General features: G+C 43.7%; 1 protein-coding gene and 1 long non-coding RNA gene across 6 annotated transcripts in view; one reads left to right on the forward strand and one right to left on the reverse strand.

The window, feature by feature from the left end:
• Positions 1-10169: 10169 nt before the first annotated feature.
• TRPM6 (transient receptor potential cation channel subfamily M member 6) overlaps positions 10170-21551 on the reverse strand; it is an 85387-nt gene continuing 74005 nt past the window's right edge. For all 5 annotated transcript variants that reach the window (XM_079995981.1, XM_079995980.1, XM_079995978.1 and 2 more), the window contains 3 exons: positions 19104-19155; positions 11901-12007; positions 10170-10570 (listed from right to left, as the gene is read on the reverse strand). In XM_079995981.1, coding sequence (XP_079852107.1) covers positions 10434-10570; positions 11901-12007; positions 19104-19155 — 296 coding nt within the window. In that variant the 3' untranslated portion in view covers positions 10170-10433. The remainder of the gene's footprint in view (positions 10571-11900; positions 12008-19103; positions 19156-21551) is intronic.
• LOC307227078 lies at positions 11916-15535 on the forward strand. The gene is made up of 3 exons (XR_013843785.1): positions 11916-12022; positions 13779-14539; positions 14708-15535. It is a non-coding gene; the product is annotated as an uncharacterized lncRNA (long non-coding RNA).

A 21551-nucleotide genomic window follows, 5' to 3' on the forward strand; every position in this document is an offset into this window, starting at 1 on the left:
GCTAGCTGAGTTGCATCCAATTTAGCAAAGTGGCCACAAAATGTGTAATTTCACATGAAGTAGCTTATCCAATGGCACTAAGGAGGTTTATTTACATAATAGTTATTACCTGAAGTGATTTAATGTACACACAGTGCCCCCTTTTGTCAAATGATAATAAAGAACACAACTTTTTTTATTTTTTTAATACATCTAAGAGGCCAATGCTTGAAATTTCTACTCAGTCATCAACTTCATTTGAGTTTAGTTATGTAACTTGAAGCATGGCCAAGCCAGAAATACAGAGGATACATACAGTTGACAACTTGGGCGGGGGGGGGGGTGCATTGTTCCATATAATTCAGAATATTTTTCTTCCTGATATTTAAGGGGTGTTTAGTTGTGTGCCATGAATTTTACCTGTATTTTTGTAGATGATTTTTATGTGTAATGTTCATTTTGAAATAAAAAAATACCTTCCAGTAGCACCTTAGAGACCAACTAAGTTTGTTATTGGTATGAGCTTTCGTGTGCATGCACACTTCTTCAGAAATTTCATTTTGAAACTGAAGATGATGCTCTATTTGGGTATTAATTGTGTTTTATATAATGTAGAAATTCTCATGTTTTGTGTAGGTACTGTTTATTTGGGGTGTTTTAACCTGTGTTGTTAAAGGGGACGCAGGTGGCGCTGTGGGTTAAAGCCTCAGCGCCTAGGGCTTGCCGATCGAAAGGTCGGCGGTTCGAATCCCTGCGGCGGGGTGCGCTCCCGCTGCTCGGTCCCAGCGCCTGCCAACCTAGCAGTTCGAAAGCACCTCCGGGTGCAAGTAGATAAATAGGGACCGCTTACCAGCGGGAAGGTAAACGGCGTTTCCGTGTGCGGCTCTGGCTCGCCAGAGCAGCGATGTCACGCTGGCCACGTGACCCGGAAGTGTCTCCGGACAGCGCTGGCCCCCGGCCTCTTGAGTGAGATGGGCGCACAACCCCAGAGTCTGTCAAGACTGGCCCGTACGGGCAGGGGTACCTTTACCTTTACCTTTACCTTAACCTGTGTTGTAAACAGCTCAGAGTTTTGTTTAAATATAAATAGTATACAAATACAAATTTACCAAAAAACAAGTGAAGCATCCTAATGAGATGGTTGTGCCTGGGTTGTGGTTGTATTGTGGTAAGTCTTCCCACCCACCACCCAAAATTAAAACCCTCTTTTCCCCTCCCATTTTATTCCTTTTTCCATTAAGTTTGAGTTTAAGTGATTTTAGTTATTGTTATCAATTCATTTCAACCTTAATTTTATTTTTCTTTGCAAATCATTATCAGTCCATTATAAATTATCATCCCAGTTTTTTTTATTTTACCTGCTTTTATTTTAAATTTATTATTTCTCATTATCACTCCTTCATTTGTTCATTGTTTCCTCCCCACCCGAGCACTGCAGAATCACCCCCCCCCATCATTCATACTCACTCCCCAATTCTGCTGAGAAGGTGATGACGACGACTGGCTGAGTTCGTTTAAGTGTATAGATTTCAGCCTAAAGTACTCTTAAAGATCTTACCTGCTGCTCCTGAACCAATCCGAATAGAATTGAGCCCCACTGCTTTTCATTACCTCATTCACACATAGTGCTGCACCAAACTATAGCTTAGTGTGAATGAGAGCTAAGCTATGGTTTGTCTTAATGTTACGTATAAACATGGGCTTGTGGTTTATCTGCTGCAAACAAGCATTGAGAGGTAGGTCAATAACAAACCTTATATCCTGCTAGGAATAGGAGAGGAATCTGACCAACTTAGATTTCAAGTAGACTCGCCTGATCAGATGTAAGCAAAAATGTTCCAAAGTGTTCAGAATCTGTAGTCTTGTGGGTGCTTTTATGAGGTGGGCTGAGGGTTCTGAGCTGCATTCATCCCGCCATTTTTTTTCTTTAAAATTTCTAAAACAGAGCATCCAGCTGCCCACAGCACACAACTTCTAAATGCTGGAGGCAGCCATACATATTTTTTCTATCCATATCTCTGGAAAGAAAGCACCAACTACTGGCTCCAATGTGGCAGCCTGGGAATACGACAAAGTCATGTTCAAACCAGCCTCCCCTCTCTTCCCTGTCCTTGTCACCACACACCCTGTAGGCAAAGGCAGCTGTAGGGAAGCACAACTGGCTCAGTTGCACTGAGTGTGGCACTTCTGGGGCGCTGCAGCATGCGCCACAACTATGACGTTGAACGGAAGGCAAAAGGCAGGGGCTGCCAAATTTCAGCATCACACACGGTGCCACTGAAATTTGAGGCACCAAGTGTGTGTGTATGTGTGTGTGTGGTATCAAGGAAACAGTGTGTGTGGTGTCAAAGACACAGAAGAGTAGTGGGGACACCCTTCGTAGTGTTCCCAGACTGCCACACTGGAGTTAATAGCTAAACTGTACTTGAGCACCCACTCAAGGCTAGCTCTGCCATGGGGCCAAGTGAGGCAGCTGCCTCAAGCAGCAAATGCAGGTGTGCGGGTGTGAGAGAGGAGCAGGTCCCTCCAGCTATTCCCCATGAGGCTCTTCCTTTCAGTCAGCCTGCCCTCTGCCCCCTAAGCTGCCCTGCTGTCCTCAGGTGTGGTAGTAATTTTATGTTGTGCACTGCCCTGAGATCTATGGATGAAGGGTTGTGTACAAATGATCATCCAAATGTCATAGACCAAATGGAGCAAACAGCACGCAGACCTAGTGGTGGGAGGAAAAAATCCTTAAATAAGAGACACGGGGGAATGATTAATGGACTTCAATGTCTGTACACTAATGCGCAAAGCATGGGAAATAAACAAGATGAGCTTGAGCGCTTGGTACAGCAAACTAAATATGACATAATAGGCATCACTGAAACCTGGTGGGATAAGTCCCACGATTGGAATGTAATAATGGAGGGATACAATCTATTTCAGAGAAACAGACCAGACAAGAAAGGAGGAGGAGTGGCGTTATATGTCAGGGATGTGTATACCTGTGAAGAGATCCAAGATTTAGAACCTCAAAGCCAAAGTGAGAGCATTTGGGTCAAAATTAAGGGAGAGAAGAATAACAGTGGCCTCATTGTGGGAGTTTACTGTAGATCCCCAAGCCAAACGGAGGACATAGATGATGCCTTCCTGGAACAGATGGCCAAGCATGCAAAAGGAAGGGAGATAGTAGTATGGGGGACTTCAGTTACCCAGATATTTGTTGGATGTCAAACTCAGCCAAGAGCATAAGGTCAAACAGATTCCTCACTGGCCTTGCAGACAACTTCATTGTCCAGAAAGTGGGAGAAGCAACAAGAGGAACAGCCATTTTAGATCTGGTCCTAACCAATGTTGATGACCTGGTTAGTGGGGTAGAAGTGGAAGGATCATTAGGCGCGAGTGATCATGCTCTTCTGAAGTTTACTATACAACGGAAAGGAGCAGCCAAGCATACTAGGACTCAATTTCTTGACTTTAAGAAAGCCGACTTCATAAAACTTAGGGAAGTGCTGGGTGAGATCCCATGGACAGTAAAACTAAAAGGAAAGGGAGTTCATGATGGCTGGGAGTTTGTTAAGAGGGAGATAGTAAAAGCACAACTTCAGGCAATACCAGTGAGACGGAAACATGGAAGGTGCCTAAAGAAGCCAAGGTGGCTATCTAAAGAACTTTTAACTGAGTTAAGATTTAAAAAGGATGTGTACAAAAAATGGAAAGGGGGGGGGAACCACCAAAGAGGAATTCAAACAAATAGCCAGCACATGTAGACACAAAGTGAGAAAAGCTAAAGCACAGAATGAACTCAGGCTTGCTAGAGAGGTTAAAAGCAACAAAAAAGGCTTTTATGGGTATGTTCGTAGCAAAAGGAAGAACAAAGAAACAGTGGGGTCACTCAGAGGAGAAGATGGTGAAATGCAAACAGGGGACACAGAAAGGGCTGAACTCCTCAATGCCTTCTTTGGCTCAGTCTTCTCCGATAAAGAAAACAATGCCCGACCTGAAGAATTTGGAGCAAATGATTCAGCAGAGGAAACACAGCCCAGAATAACTAAGGAGATAGTACAAGAATACTTGGCTAGTTTAGATGTATTCAAGTCTCCAGGGCCAGATGAACTGCATCCAAGCGTATTAAAAGAACTGGCAGATGTGATCTCAGAACCACTGGCAGTCATCTTTGAGAATTCCTGGAGAACAGGCGAAGTCCCGGCAGACTGGAGGAGGGCAAATGTTGTCCCTATTTTCAAAAAGGGGAAAAGAGAGGACCCAAATAATTACCGCCCAGTCAGTCTGACATCAATACCAGGGAAGATTCTGGAGCAGATCATTAAGCAAACTGTGAGCACCTAGAAAGGAATACCGTGATCACCAATAGTCAGCATGGATTTTTGAAAAATAAGTCGTGTCAGACTAACCTGATCTCGTTTTTTGACAGAATTACAAGCCTGGTAGATGAAGGGAACGCAGTGGATGTAGCCTACCTTGATTTCAGCAAGGCATTTGACAAGGTGCCCCATGATATTCTTGTAAAGAAGCTGGTAAAATGCAGTCTTGACTATGCTACCACTCAGTGGATTTGTAACTGGCTGACTGACCGAACCCAAAGGGTGCTCATCAATGGTTCCTCTTCATCCTGGAGAAGAGTGACTAGTGGGGTGCCACAGGGTTCTGTCTTGGGCCCAGTCTTATTCAACATCTTTATCAACGACTTGGATGATGGACTCAAGGGCATCCTGATCAAATTTGCAGATGACACCAAACTGGGAGGGGTGGCTAACACCCCAGAGGACAGGATCACACTTCAAAACGACCTTGACAGATTAGAGAACTGGGCCAAAACAAACAAGATGAATTTTAACAGGGAGAAATGTAAAGTATTGCACTTGGGCAAAAAAAATGAGAGGCACAAATACAAGATGGGTGACACCTGGCTTGAGAGCAGTACATGTGAAAAGGATCTAGGAGTCTTGGTTGACCACAAACTTGACATGAGCCAACAGTGTGACGCGGCAGCTAAAAAAGCCAATGCAATTCTGGGCTGCATCAATAGGAGTATAGCATCTAGATCAAGGGAAGTAATAGTGCCACTGTATTCTGCTCTGGTCAGACCTCACCTGGAGTACTGTGTCCAGTTCTGGGCACCACAGTTCAAGAAGGACACTGACAAACTGGAACGTGTCCAGAGGAGGGCAACCAAAATGGTCAAAGGCCTGGAAACGATGCCTTATGAGGAACGGCTAAGAGAGCTGGGCATGTTTAGCCTGGAGAAGAGGAGGTTAAGGGGTGATATGATAGCCATGTTCAAATATATAAAAGGATGTCACATAGAGGAGGGAGAAAGGTTGTTTTCTGCTGCTCCAGAGAAGCGGACACGGAGCAATGGTTCCAAACCACAAGAAAGAATATTCCACCTAAACATTAGGAAGAAGTTCCTGACAGTAAGAGCTGTTCGACAGTGGAATTTGCTGCCAAGGAGTGTGGTGGAGTCTCCTTCTTTGGAGGTCTTTAAGCAGAGGCTTGACAACCATATGTCAGGAGTGCTCTGATGGTGTTTCCTGCTTGGCAGGGGGTTGGACTCGATGGCCCTTGTGGTCTCTTCCAACTCTATGATTCTATGATTCTATGAAATATTATTATTATTATTAGTTCATTACCAGTGTCAAGTCAAATGTATGCAGAAGAAGGGACACCATGTTTGAAGATGATGGACTTTTCGGAGCTAGCTGACCTGACTGGAAGAATCCGCAACCAGAAAGAAGAAGAGTTTCAAGAGGACTGGAGGAAATTCAAGGACTGTTTGAATAAATATTGTAATATAAAAAAATTAGAAATTACTTGAAAGAAACAAATAGGCCTAGGATTAAATTAAGTTGTAATTAAATAACCGGGATTTAGAATGTTAAGAAAAGTGAATAAGATGGACTATAATTGGAAATTGTTTTAGTTTAATAATGATATTGGAAAGCTGTTACTTTTAATTACAAGGAAACTCAGAAGGGAGGGATTTGAGGAAGTCAACCAAGATGTTTAAAAGGTTGGATTTGTGAAGAATTAAGTTTGTTATTATTGTATATCTGTTTATTGTTCCCCCTTCTTCTTTTCCTTTTTCCTTTTCTGTTTTTGTGTATTATCTTGCTTTGTGGTTTGTGTTATCATGGTGGAAAATCTAATAACATTTTTTTTTAAGGGACACCATGTTGTCCGTCACTTTACACAGCAAAATGTCTTGGGCTGGCCTTGCAATATATTTGGGGTGTCCAGTCAAAATGACAAGGGTAGCAGCACATTGGAGTAGCTCAGAGATGTTGTGGTTAGAGGGGGGAGGATTCATCACAAAGGCGAGAGAGAGAGAGAGAGAGAGACTCTCAAAGTCCCCTTTTCTCTCCTTGCTGCCAGTTCTATGGAGCAGGCTGACAGAAGCCTGATGGCAACCAGCACCAAGTGTATCCCATTATATACCTGGGAAATAGGTGGTTTCAGCATTCCTGCTTAAATCCTTCAAACAAAGGACATTTAAAAATACATTCCGTTCAGGCACCCAAGTCCTGATCTGTTTCTTCTAGGTTTTTGTGTATGCAATTTACTTTTTAAAATTTCTATAAGGGTTGTCATATTTCCACACAACACAACCTGTTCTTGGGGAACACTCATTTATTTCTGTATACTTGTGGGGGTGGGGGAGGGAGAGATGCAAACGCAATTAATGTCAAGTAGGCAAAGTAATGGCTCCCTCTTTTTTTCTTTTCCAGCACAACCATTACACACTGTTCAAATATTGAATAAGAAAATACTTTTGTTCTTTGTTTGAGGCTTTTCTTCCCTGTGAGGGCTCCTTTAAATTAGGGGATTGAAATGAATTCAGGAGAGAACCAGTAAAGCAGAGAAAATATAAAAAAGCCCTTAAGGCAATAACGAATGTTTGAAAGGAGAAAAGTGCTGACAGTCACCAACAAAAAGGTTTCTTTTTCTATAATACAGGGGGGCTTTTAAAAAAAATTATTGATGACTCTGTTGTGATGGAAGTGTCTTAATTTTGTCCTTTAAAAATATATAAAGAAAAATATTGCTCTGATGGTGTTTCCTGCTTGGCAGGGGGTTGGACTCGATGGCCCTTGTGGTCTCTTCCAACTCTATGATTCTATGATTCTATGAAAAACAAACAGAACAGATTTCCTGTTGAAATTAGCATTCATTTTCAGTTGATATAGTGGATATTTTTCCCCATTAAGACAATAGAGAAATACAAGTTTTCTTTCCAAGCCAAACATGAGAGATGTTTAGGACTTTCCCCCTCACAATTTACGAGGCAGGATCATGCACTGGCTTACTAGCCCTCACCTCCAAGTGTTAAATGTAAATATGGTTTGTAGATGTGTATATTTCTAGGTGTTTTAGTCCATCCTCCCATTCTGTTTGGAACACCCATAGAGGATTTATACCTGCCTCCCACCATTATGCATACATCAAGAGTATGGAAGAAGAGTAAATGTGGACAGTGCTATTTAGTGCTACACATACTGCAATTTGTTTACCCATTCAACAAAACGTAATAAAAGCTATTATGTGTATGGTTCTGTTTTAAAGGTATAAATTATACTCCATTGCCGCCTTGACCAGCTCTACCATTAGGCTGAGTGAGGAGCCATCTCAGGCAGCAAATGCTGGGGTGGGGAAGGCAAGGTTTTGCAAGGCAGTGTGGTGTGTGACACACAGCCTGTGTCCCCTAAGCGATCCTGCTGTCCTCATGTTGCTAGTACAGGCATACCGGGGAAGTTGAACAGAATCTGTTCCAGAAGTCCGTTTGACTTCCAAAACGTTCAACTTCCAAAGTGCAGCTTTTGATTGGCTGCATGAAGGTCCTGTAGCCAATTGGAAGCAGCAGAAGTCCCATCAGATGTTCAGCTTCTGGAAAAAACAATTGAAAACCAGAACACTCACTTCTGGTTTTCAATTGTTTGGGTTGACGTACGTCGTGGGGCGGCGGCTGCAATGGCACCCCACCAGGGACGGCACCCAGGGTGGACCACTCCCCCCGCCCCCCTTCGTCCGCCAGTGCCCACTCCTGCCTCTGGCCTTCCGTTCTGCTCAATTCACTATATCATAGTTGCAATGCCCTGCAGCGCCCCCTAGACTTGGCACCCAGTCAGTTGGAACTGATTGCACTGCCCTAAATCCACCTCTGCCAAAACATTTTCTTTTGGATTTGAGAACAATAATCAAAAATTGTTGCAATTTAAAATAAATTTAGCGCTTTCAAGTTTTGTGCTTTTCATTTTTTCTACAATTTTAAAAACTTGACGTTAGCGCAAAAATATATTTTGGGGTGCAAATAGCCTTTCCTGGGGCGCAATGCAGCACTGGTTGCAACACAGTGAGAATTTTGGCAGAAAACCTTCTCTACTACTATTATACCCAATGAGAAATGCATTGGCTGGCCCAGCAGGGGCAGGCTGAGGTTTGTCTCAGGAGCCAGAAACTGGGGGCCACCAGCCCTGGGCCATCTAAGTTAGCCGACTGCCCACTGGTACTGTGTAGGGTGTTGTCTCCTCATCAGTACTGAAGCAAGATTCAGCGGCATATCTGATTGTCTTTGCCTCAATGTGTGGATTGTGGGTGATTACACTCTGTTTCAGAGTACTGATACAGTGGTATCTCGGGTTAAGTACTTAATTCGTTCTGGAGGTCCGTTCTTAACCTGAAACTGTTCTTAACCTGAAGCACCACTTTAGCTAATGGGGCCTCCTGCTGCTGCCCCGCCGCCGCCGCACGATTTCTGTTCTCATCCTGAAGCAAAGTTCTTAACCTGAAGCACTATTTCTGGGTTAGCGGTGTCAGTAAGCTGAAGCGTATGTAACCTGAAGCGTATGTAACCCGAGGTACCACTGTACATCTTCAATTGTGAGGTGTGGAAGCATTCTACAAAAAGCAGCTGTGATGCGGAACCCTAAGATAATAAATCTCTAAGACAGTAACTCTCTTCTATGAGATTTACTTGCTGTATTGCTACCAGGTTTGTGGTCATCCTCATTCTTCCTTTAAAGTGAAGTGCAATTAGTATTGTGAAGAATATAGAGAAAATGGCTTGTATTCTGCAACACAATATTATTGCTTCCACACTTGACAGTGACCAGTGCTTTTTTTCTAGAAAAATAGGTGCCGGTACTGCATGTGAAATGGGACGCAGGTGGCGCTGTGGGTTAAAGCCTCAGCGCCTAGGACTTGCCGATCGAAAGGTCGGCGGTTCGAATCCCTGCGGCGGGGTGCGCTCCCGCTGCTCGGTCCCAGCGCCTGCCAACCTAGCAGTTCGAAAGCACCTCCGGGTGCAAGTAGATAAATAGGGACCGCTTACCAGCGGGAAGGTAAACGGCGTTTCCGTGTGCGGCTCTGGCTCGCCAGAGCAGCGATGTCACGCTGGCCACGTGACCCGGAAGTGTCTCCGGACAGCGCTGGCCCCTGGCCTCTTAAGTGAGATGGGCGCACAACCCCAGAGTCTGTCAAGACTGGCCCGTACGGGCAGGGGTACCTTTACCTTTTTTACTGCATGTGTGTGTGTGTGTGTGTGTGGTGTGTGTGTGTGTGTGTGTGTGTGTGAGAGAGAGAGAGAGAGAGAGAGAGAGAGAGAGAGAGAGAGAGAGAGGGAGAGAGAGAGGTGTGCCGGTACTGCATCCATTCAAGTGAAGCTCCATCCCACAGAGAAAGTGTTTGTGTCCTTATAATATGTTGGAGGAAGAAAGCACCTGGTAAGCACAGCCTTCCTTGAGAAATATTCAGAGGAAGGAGATCAAACCATTTGCAGAAGAGGTCATCCTCACAGGGGATTCATAGGCATAGCATAGAAAGTAGATGAGAAATTCCTTACCATGGGAATTTCTGGTGGGAAATGTAAGATATTAAGATATCTTCCCTCAAAGATATCCATAGTTTTGTAGCTACTACTTTACAGTACTCAAGCACAAGGTAGTGCTCACAAAATCTCTCTGTGTGTGCAGTAGAAGTTAGACAGCTGGGGGAACCTGCACGGCTTTTGGGATTTGCAGTGTTTCCACCAGAAATAAAAGTTCTCAGTTGGGGAGGGGAGAGAAAATCAAGCAGTTCCTTCCAGGGAAATTTCCATTTTTCAAATCTCTTTCACTCATTTTCTCATCATTCTCCTCCAAACTGTTATTAACAGCAACATTTCTAAAACATAAATAAATTGAATAAATCTCAACAATTCCATTGACTTTAATGGATAATTTTGGCACAATCTATAAACAGAAGTGCCCTGAAGTCAGTATCTAAAGAGGTTCCATTTTCAATAGGATATTTGTTCACACACTGGCATGCATGTAAATGGCTTTCATTTCCTTGGCATATAAATGTATGGACAATGGGCATATCTGAGCACCTATTGTTTGTCCCTCGAGGCAAATTCAATAATGGGCATCATTCAGGTGCTCAAAAGGCAAGGCCCAGCCTGCCAAGCCCTTACATCACAATCGAGTGCAATATTCCAAAGGCTCATCATCGCTATTGTTAAGAGCCTCATCTCCTGCTGCTGTTATTGCTTCCGTTTCAGCTTCAAAAGCTGGATTGAACCTCCCAGGTGTGTAGTCGTTCCTTTTCAGATCTGTGGAGAAAACAGTGAAAACTCTGATCATAATTCCTTAGCATATACAAAGTGTTAAATCGATCCATTACATGGTAGAGAACAGGAAAGAAACCACATTTATATTATTGTCTTTCCCAAGTCCCACTACACAAGTCCTGGTCTCAAAGAAGTGAAAGGGAAGCCAATCGCTCAGCAAACATAACAACTTTTCTGCTTTTAAACCTTCTGTGCCTTCTGCTGTGTGCCTGGGCTCAAACTGACCCTTCATCAGGAATGTGCTTTATTGTGAACTCCTGATGCGCCCCAGAAACAGAATAAGAGGTAGAGGATTCAGAAGGGCAATAGAGACGAGTGGAGAGTTGGGCTGACCAAGTTGTGGGTAGCAAAGTAACGGGGTAATGGCTGATGGACCAGCTTAAGAAAAAAATAATTTGTAAAATCCTGATGAACATAGATTTATAAGATACCCTGTGGTATCTAAGATAAAAAGTGAGATGAGTTCTTGGGTTAGTTGCCCCATCTTGCTAAGCAATTACTGCATCTCCATACCTTCCTCTTTTAGACAAAAACCCAGTTTCTCCCAAGCAAACCATGATTGGAAGCTGAGAACAAACCTTGACTTTCTGACTTGGCTTGTTTGGCCAAAACAACTGCATGCTGGTTCACACATAATGTGAAGTCAGCCTCTAGTTTGTCCCCTCCCTGCAGGACAAAGTGCTAGGAAGGAGCAGAGGGAGTTGGGAGCTTTTGAGCAGCATGCTCAAGCTTGGTGCACACTGCCTTACGAGACAACTTTAAAATAAACTATGTTTTAATGTGACATGTCAAGCAGGCCATACTGAGCATATGGAAGTGCAATCACAGCCATTATTTTTGCCTTTTCCCATCTCCAAGCATGTGAAAAGTGCTTGCAGGCACAGGGTCTGAGAACTAGGAGATCAGAAGCTAGGAAGAGGCTAGAATTTAGGCAACAGATGAGCATAATTCGCCATCCATCCTAGACTCAGAGACAGCTGTTCTCCAGACTGTTTGTTTCTGTAATGGCCACCATAGCTCCACCATGGTGATATCGGCCTGTGTTGCCCTGATTTGGTGTGTATCACAGGGCGAGATGTAACCTTGGTTAACCTTGCAAAATAATCAACCAGCAGATGGGTTGGTTGATCCAGGATTCACACTCAGTGCCTACACCATAACTTGTTGACACGTCTAATCAATGAAGTCATGGCCTGTTTAAATCCAAAGTGGTTGTGCTGTGTTTATTGCAATTTCACCATGCTTTGGCTCCACCACCCACGACTTCATGGTGCATAGAGCTAGCAAAATGCAGAACTTTTCTATTGCTTACCAGGAAGTCTGAGTTTCCTACAACAAGAGTTGCAGCAATGCTTTGAAATGAAGTTTTTGATTGCTTCTTCTCCAAGGTTTGCTGGTCCAAATACCATCCCTCTAGATCTGGAAGAAACAACAGTACAAATGAATTTTAGCCCGTGTTTTTATCTCCCAAAATACTGCAAAGCAAAGCAGTGGTATGACAGCGGTTTGTTTAAATTAAAAAGCTTCAAAATGAGAGGCTTGACTCCCCAGATGCTGCTAGATTGCAAATTCTGGCATCCATAGGATTAGCTTTGCTGGATGGGGAGATGGGAATTGGAGTCCAGCAACATCTGGGGGGGACGCGGGTGGCGCTGTGAGTTAAACCACAGAGCCTAGGACTTGCCGATCAGAAGTTCAGCGGTTCAAATCCCCGCGACGGGGTGAGCTCCTGTTGCTCGGTCCCTGCTCCTGCCAACCTAGCAGTTTGAAAGCATGTCAAAGTGCAAGTAGATAAATAGGTACCGCTCTGGCAGGAAGGTAAACGGCGTTTCCGTGCGCTGCTCTGCTAGCCACATGACCCAGAAGCTGTACGCCGGCTCCCTCGGCCAATAAAGCGAGATGAGCGCTGCAGCCCCAGAGTCGGTCACGACTGGACCTCATGGTCAGGGGTCCTTTACCTTTAACATCTGGGGGGTCACAGGTTCCCCACCCATATATAGATATATAATGGCTGGTTACCCAGTTACAGGTTGCCGCCCGTCATGGCTGGCTCAGATCTCCCAGGCCGGCTGCTTTTATTGGCAGGCTTTCCCACCATTAAACCAGGGCGGAGGAAGGGTGTGTGGTGGGGGCAGGTCGCCTCGGGTGTCACCACTGAGGGGGGTGACAAAATGCTGGGCAGCACTCACTGCAGGGCCTGGAGCACACCCAAGCCACACGTCTCTCCTGGGAGTGACACGGTGGCTTGGGCGCCCATAGGCTCTGCACTGCCCCAAACGGTCCACCCGCTGCCTCCCCCCCCCCCAGCTGAGTGGAAGGAGGCAGGCAGACTCCTTAGAGGCACCCGCGGAGCATCCTGCCCTGGCTGGCCCTGTCCCAGCAGGCAGCTGGCCCTGTCTTTGGGCACAGGGCACACGTGCCGCCCCAGGCACCCTTTTAGCTTGCTCTGCCTCTGCTTTATTCTGTCCTTGTTGCAGAATGAGGGGGCTTTCCTTCCAAGGCAGCCACAGCAAAGCACACACAACTTTAATTGGGAAATAAGCCCCACCTAACACCAGCCACGTTTGGAACAAGATTGGGATTGCTGGATATTTTCAGTCCCACATTTTATAAGGGAAGGAATGCCTACGAGTATGTTCAGAAAAAGCTTCTGTAGAAGACTGACAAATCTACAAACAAATATTATGAGTCCATAGCACATGAAGATCAACGAATCTCAGGAGAGTCATCCACCTGGGAACCAACACAGTGACTATAGGGAGAGTTGATATTTGGGTGACCAGGAAAGCAACCAATGAGCTGGGAAACCTCTGATTCAAAGATCCTCATCATCGTGAATTTACAAAGTGGCCCTAACTTAAGCAAGAAATATTTCACGGTATGAGATGTCTCCACACCTCTGCCAGACTGTAATATGGAGATAATACCCGCTTGTCCCCATAGAGTTTTTATAAAGCTTTTCATTTTTAGAAAAGGTATACTGGACTAGTCAGATCCACTAGTACTACTGAATAAAGTTGCTGTAATTCAAAGTGGTGTTCAAACCCAATGGAAACAACTAAACATTTGTTTATTTGTGTATTTGTTTATTTCAAATCTTGCTTGCTCATTCCTTTGGAACTGGCAGCTGGGGTGTTTAGTTCCACATTTTGCATCCAATCTTTGCATAAGCTTACATCTAACAAAAAAGTATCTTTTAAAAGTTGTAGAATCACACTGGTATTCGAATGCATACTGCCTCCAAGCAGTTGCCAAATGTTCCAAACGACCAGTACCCTGGAGTTATGATTGTGTTGTTCCGAGCGTTCAAAGCAAGCTGCATTCTAAACTGCCTCAGAACTCCAAGGAGCAGTTGCTACGGTGCCCAGCTCAGACCAGCTCAGGTCTTCTCTTAGGTCAAACACTGGAAGAGAAAGACCTGAAAAAAGCCCTTGCCCTGGAAAAAAGACTGGTTGAGGAACTGATTTCACGTAGGTGCATATATGCAGCGCTCCTCAGTTCCCCACCAACACAGCGGTGTTTTCTCGGATAGGAACAAATTGACTTCTTAAAATTTTCTTTTGCCCTGTCTGAGAGCCACTTGGTAGGCTTTTCACAGTGTGTGTGTGTGTGTGTGTGTGGGAGAGAGAGAGAGAGAGAGAGAGAGAGAGAGAGAGAGAGAGAGAGAGAGAATGAGGACTAAAGTCAGAAAGGATTCTTTCCTGAACAGTAGCTGTATTGGTCTGTTGCACCAAACTTTCTTTCAAGGGTAGAATGCATAACTTTGGTGGGATCATGCCAGACATTTTAACAATGGAGAGGGAAGGGAGGGGAGCAGAGAAATGCAGAGGAGTGGATAAGACAAGAGCCCAATTATCTGCATGGAAGGGGTCCATAGAACAAAAGGGGTTGTGCGGTTGTGCAATTTCTTCACCCCTGGGGAAGTCTGATTCCTGGCACTTACAATTGCAGGTACAGCAGACTTTTCCATTCCTACGTCTCAAGATGGGAAATGCAGAATTTGCCCTAGAATGATGGCTTTGTTTTAGCTGCACATCACTATTTGCTCAAACTTTAGATGTCCATATGATACTGCGCGTAAGTATCTACCGGTTATCTTTTGTCTGTGTTTTTTTCCAGCATGCCTTCTATCACCAGCCTTCCCAGTACCAAAGCAGAAGTTCCACCCTAGGTGCATTATGGCTCCTTCCCAGTCTGGCTGTTGTGCAGGGTATCCTGCGTGCAACTAGGTGCCTTTGTCCTGGCTGTTATGGGCTGCCTAATGAGCATCTGTTCCACATCTGCCAACCTTGAATGGAGAGTGTGGCAGGTAGAGAACATCATGGGCAGCAACCAACAGGGCATTGTGGGCACTGGGATCTGGGGCGCCTGTTCCGTGCGAAGAATTACAATGAAGAAAACTAACATTATACGCATACCGTTAAACGATGAAGTGTCCCTACCAGCTGAAATCATCACGGCCCAGGACTTGATGCATTTGGCCTCAGTTGCCAATCTGATGACCGTTCTTCATATGGCCTTTGCGCTATATAACATATTTGAGCCAGGAAAACACGACAATTTCATTGCTACGTTCTTTTCAATTGGAGCAATGATGGAGTTGGCAGCGGGTACATGTGTACTTATTTCCATTTCGTGGAATCTTCATTCTATATTAACAAATGAAGGAATTCCGCTTCCTGGGGTTTGGGGAGTGCCTCCCATTCCAACAGAACAACGTGCTGGAATTTCAATCTATATTGGGTTTATTGCTGCAGCTTCACAGCTTTTAAGTGGAACACTGGTTCTGGGTGGAAAATATTTTTGGAAAATGAATGAAATAAAACTTCCAAGCAAAAATTTGTAAAGAAGAAAGTGTTACAGACACTGAAAACCCAAAGCTCAGGATGAAATGCAGGCAGTACTACTCTTCTGTGACACTTGAGTGTGAAGAAGAAAAACCCACTATTTGGCTGCATCTAACCATTTGAATCCTCGACCAATCCAGTCAAGGTGAGTGGGTCTGCAATGTACCTTCTTTCTGTTTCATAGATGCCAACTCTACAGGCATGAGGCATCTTCATCCCCCCAGTGTCTGTTGGGACAGGGCTAAGCAATGGAGGGACAAAGGAGGCTGAGCCCTTCCGTGCCTGCCCTCCCCCTCCCTCCTACTTTTGTCTGCTGTCCTCTGCCTCCTTGGGAGATGCCGTGCGGCCTGGCTGGAGGGGGGGGGGAATGCCACACGGCCTGGCACAGCCTGGCTGGAGGCTGCCCTGGGCCACGTAGCATCAAGATACACCAAACCAGCACTGAGGAGGTCTGTGACAGTTGCGCAACATCACAATGCACATGACATTGCATATGCACGCTGCATGTGTGACATCACACATGCACAACATGTGTGAGTGAAACTCAGGGCCTCTGCTCTGCTTCATTGAGAAATAGCAGTTCTCCAACAAAATTTAGAAAATTCAGTAGTGTGACAACCCAGCAGTTACTCAGGGCTATGATTTTTATGAAAACCACTCTCAGATTATGCATATTACATGGAAAATGTACATTACATGCACACATTAGTTTCTTGTTGTTTCCTGAATAAAAATGAGAACTAACTTAACTAATAAGATCTAAGGCTGATCTTGAGAATAAGGTAAAGGAAAGGAAAGGTAAAGGACCCCTAGATGGTTAAGTTCAGTCAAAGGTGACTATGGGGTTTTGGTCTCATCTCGCTTTCAGGGCAAGGGAGCCAGTGTTTGTCCACAGACAGCTTTCCAGGTCATGTGGCCAGCATGACTAAACTGCTTCTGGCGCAATGGAACACTGTAATGAGTGCCAGAGCACATGGAAACACCATTTACCTTCCCATGGCAGCAGTACCTATTTATCTACTTGCACTGGTAAGCTTTCAAACTGCTAAGGTGGCAGGAGCTGGGACAGAGCAACAGGAGTTCACCCCTTCGCATGGATTTGAACCATCAACTTTCTGATTGGCAAGCCCAAGAAGCTCAGTGCACAGGGCCACCCACGTCCCTTGATCTTGAGAATATGCCACACACTGCCTGGTACTGCTAGCATTATTTGCTCTGATATGAATTTTGTTTTCTTCTGTTGCAGCATATGACTCAATTTATTCACATAAAACAGGACCTGCTATCAACCAGTATGTATTTGTGTGGTCTGGACCATGTAGCCTGGAATGGAGCTGAAGAAAATGTCTCCTACACAAAACAACAATGAAACCCCTCTCTAGTAGAACCATCTGTTGTGAGAGATATGGGCCTGAACTTGTAGTACAAAACATCAGCACATGTTGTGCTGCACAGTTACCCTTCTTACTCTCAAGTCTAAGAAAGCATAACCACTAAATTCATTCTATGCTTATTTAGAAAAGGGAAGACTACAGATGAATTGCACTGTATTTAAAAATGCTCTCCCAGGATAAACAAAGTGTCTCATCTGTTTGATTTAGCTACACACAAACTGGACAGACATTTCTTAGGTAAGTAAAGTGCTGGCGACTAAAGATTTCAGATAGTTGCCAGAATACAGTAATAGTGATTCTATGCAACATTCAGAATTACAATAACCACAATAAAAAACACAGAGCAATATATTGCATTTATTTGCATCCCCACTTAATATATTTCTGCAATTTGGCACCTAGGATCAATGCTCATTAAGTAGCAGTATTACCTACCCACCATTATTCTTGAGAACATAATTAACCCTCTAGATCTCATATAAGAGGATGTACAAAAAAATGCTGCCCATAGTCAGTGCATTTTATTTCTAAATGTTAAAACAGCAAAGGGGAAAAGCAAATTCTCCCTTGCCTTCTCTGCACATAAACACTGTCTCCAGAGACAGATAATTTTGCAAACAAGCAAAACAGGACAAAGAGGTACAAGGTATTTAAGGTTCAAATCTTTTATAAAATATATTTTGCTAATATAGAGATATGCAAGCTTTTGAATTCTCTGACCAAAGATTTGGGCACAACCTAGAGAGTCCTTTTGCAACTAGAACTTTTCCCCAGATAAAATATTGCGGGACAAGTCCCAGACTGATTGTAAACTTTCAGAGACACCATGCATTAAAGAAACTAGCATCTTCAACTGAATTTTTACAAGCAGAGGGGATTGACATGATTACTCCTCTCCATGGATTTACTTAAGTGTAATTACCCAAATGCTTTTCTTAACTGATGCTTTGGGCAATCACTTCAACCCTTATATGGAAAATTACTACCAGGAAAGCATTCTTACAGAGAAGAAGGGTGGGTGGAGCAGAGAGTATAGGAGGAATGGTAGAATACTTAAACCCAGAACATGGAGCAAAGCCACTATTGTTTTGAATCAGGGATAGTATCATACAGAGACGGCCCTGAGAATGTACAGAGAGCCCTTCCATGGCAGCTGAATAACCCATGGCATCCTGCACACATAATGGCAGAAGACATGACTTCCAAGGATATTTAAACAATGTATTTTCTTTGCTAAACTAAGCACTGGTTGCTACTATGTCCTTATGTCAGGCTAGTCAGTCACACAAGTAGATCTCCAAAACACCAATGGCGTTGCATCCTTCACTGGCGCCTGGGGGGGTGTACGTACACACATGCCCCAGGCAGGACCAGGGGCTGGGCACAGAGGGTAAAGAAAACCCACTGTGCCTGCCCAAGCCTCTCTGCCGCTACTGGGCGGGGTGGGACACTGTGCCGTGCCCCCCGTCCACCCACACAGGGGGAAGCCCAGCCAGCCAATGCAGCCCTTGGCAAGCAAGTCTAGCTGACTTTTCTTAGCCTGAGGCAAGATTGTCCCATTTTTGTCAGTCTAGAAACTATTTGGGGCAATAACCTGGAGTTGCTCAACAAATCATTCCTTTAAACTAGTGTCATGGAAGCTCAGATTAGACACCACTTCATTCTTGGAACTATTCTCAGTTTCACCATTCTATGAGTTTTGGGGTCCTGTTTTGGCAAGCCTGACCCATGAATGTGAAGACATTCAGTACCTAGTTTCAAAACAAAAGGTGTCCATGACTCCTGGAGCTTATGGCTCCACATCCAACTTTTCAAATCTGTCTTGCATTGTCATTCAGTTCAGGAAGATATATGTGAAAGCATTCTAAGGCAAGAAAGGCCTAACTGATCCTCCAAGACACTTTATATTAAAATTAGCACTTTCAACTGTATTTGCAGTAGAACTGGAAAACCAGGTCTGATAATTCAATATAGAAACTACATGCACCCAGCCTGTAGCCCATGTTTTCCAGTAGACAAGCCTCTGCATCTGGCATTATATGAAGTTTGTCCAGTGGCCTTTAAGCTTAGCTGCAAGTAGAGGGCATCACAGTATTCTATTCGGTCCATTAGAAATGTACAAGCATTTAACTGCAATGATAGCAAAAACACAAATAGTGCCCCTGTCAGCAGTGTGACAAATATGCATATGCACATCACAGCTAATATGGAATATTAATTGAATCACATGAAAGATGTCACATTTGGTATGATAAAGTGACGCTAGATACTCACTGCTTGTCTTCAGGTTTAATAACGGATGGGTCTGTAAGATTCTCTCCAACCCCTGTAGAAGTCAAATTTATCAAGTATATTAGAAGGAAACTGCATTTTAAAAAATCATTTTTGAGACTGTAGCCTATGCAATCATTTTACAGCTATCTAATCTTCCACTTTATAGGGCAGAAACTGAAAAAACAACATTACAACAAATGTTGCATGCTCATTTCATTTTTGAAGATAATTTTTATTCTTTTTTCAATTTTAATGCACCACTACCACAACAACAACAACAGTCTAAAGTGTTTTGTAGATCCAAATGGACACCTGAAATATATGTGAGCAAGAACTATATATCAATGTCAGGAAAAATTGAGTTCAAGAGATGCCCTTTGGTGTGCATTGAGACTTCTGTGATACTGAAAGAAATAGACCAGTCTCTATAGAGACAGAGGTGGAATCTACACACATATAAAAACTGTTTTGAAAATGCTTTTTTTAAAAGCGTTTTTAAAACTACATCGAATTTTCTGTAAGGCTTGCCATCCCTCTAGTGCCACATTGTACACTGCACTTAAAACACACTTTAAAACATTTTATTTGCAGCTGTCTAGCTGAGTGCAGAGCTGCACGTGTGCTCTTGGATCTCCATGCACAGACCGCAGCTATTGGATCGGGGTGGGGGGATCTTCTGTGCTCAAACTTAGCCTACTGATTAATTCAACTTTGCCATGCTGGATAAAAATAATTATATGTATATATAATTTTTGTGTATATTATATGCTGTACCTGGTTCCTTACAAACCCATCTGTGCATATGAATATTTTGCAGCTGTGTTGTTATCAGATGGAGATGATAGATAGATAGATAGATAGATAGATAGATAGATAGATAGATGTGGATATTAATATCAATATATACACATATCTATAGAATCTCCAGTATAAGACTAGGGTTATCTAAGAAGCTAATGACAAACATTTTTCACTGGGCCTACTACTAATTGTGATTTGCCTAAATTCCAACCTTCCTAGATTGTGATGGCATAAATTGAAATTGGGTGTAGGTAAAATTGAGGAGAGGTGCAGAAGTGAAATTCCCACTTAATGGCTGACATTTGTGTCCAGCGGTGCTTCTCTTGCTGAGATTCAGATTTTCCAAGAATTCAGTGGCACAGCTCATAGCCACATGGAGCTCTGTGCCTTCCCATACTGTGGTTCCCATTTTGTGGAACTTCCTTCTAGTTGAGATCAGAGAGGTCCCATCACTGTTGAATGTCTGGTGCTTACTGAATACTTCTTCCTCCTCTTCCTCCTCCAGGAGGCTTTTTAATTGAATTCTGATATTATAGTTAGGTGGGTTCCCACGAGGCAAGACACAGTGATAACAGCAAGAACCTTTCTTGAGCTACATAACTGGGAAACAGGGGCAAAGCAACTGCTTATATACATTCCTGAAAGCCTAGACCACTCCCACTCCCAACATGACTGGCTGTCTAAACTTCCAAGCTTGCGAATCAGAGTTCAAGGGCCAATGGCAGAGACCCAAATCCTGAAATGTTCTGTGATTGGACATCATGTAGTGAATCAGAACACAGGAGCTCAGAATCCATAGTCCAGACTCAAGCTCAGGCAAAAACACAGACCACTGAATACATAACAATAGTTTTAACTCATTTTTACTATTATTGTGTTGGGTCCCAAATTTCAGCAGTGTCCTGTGCAATGCCAAAATCTGGCACCCCTCCACCTCTCGCACTCTGCTGGAAATCATAGTTGTGGCATCCCCAGCAGTGCCCCCCAGGCTCCGCACCCAGTGCAGCCGAACTGGTCGTGCTCCCCTAAATCTGTCTCTGCTGGGGTTAAGCAGTCTGCAATTCTTTGAAATACATATATTAATCTTAAACTTATTACCCACCTTCACCAGCCAGTCCCAGAGCAGGTTACAATATGTAATACTACAGAGCCATGCAGAAAACCACATCATTCTGCACCCCATCCCCACTGACCAAGGCAGCCGTGATTTTCACTCTCTGAATAGCACATTAATTGCTTATTATGCTTTTAGGAGAATGCAACTATATTGTGCTATGGACAAAGGGATGCTTGGAGCACCATGGCCTGAATATGAATTTTAAGAATATCACAATATTGAAATCCAAACCTTTTCTGAAAGCTGAACTGAATATGTCAGAGTTTGTTGTTATCTTTTATTGATATGCACAAACTTCCCCACAAGTCTTCCATGGCTCTGTGCAAAAACCTTCACGTGCACTTAAGCTTTCAAAAGAAGCCACCCACACAGCAGTTTTAAATCACTTGACTCTTAAATTTTGAATGTGAAGATAACAATAAATGAGGTTAGGGGACTGGAAGGTTTATTTTGTTTGAAAAATGTGTCTCGGTGTAATTCAGGCCTTTTGCACACTGTAAATAAATTAAACCTTTATCTTCCAGTACACA

The sequence above is a fragment of the Podarcis cretensis genome (assembly GCF_951804945.1).
Source record: "Podarcis cretensis genome assembly, chromosome: 11".
Taxonomy (NCBI): domain Eukaryota; kingdom Metazoa; phylum Chordata; class Lepidosauria; order Squamata; family Lacertidae; genus Podarcis; species Podarcis cretensis.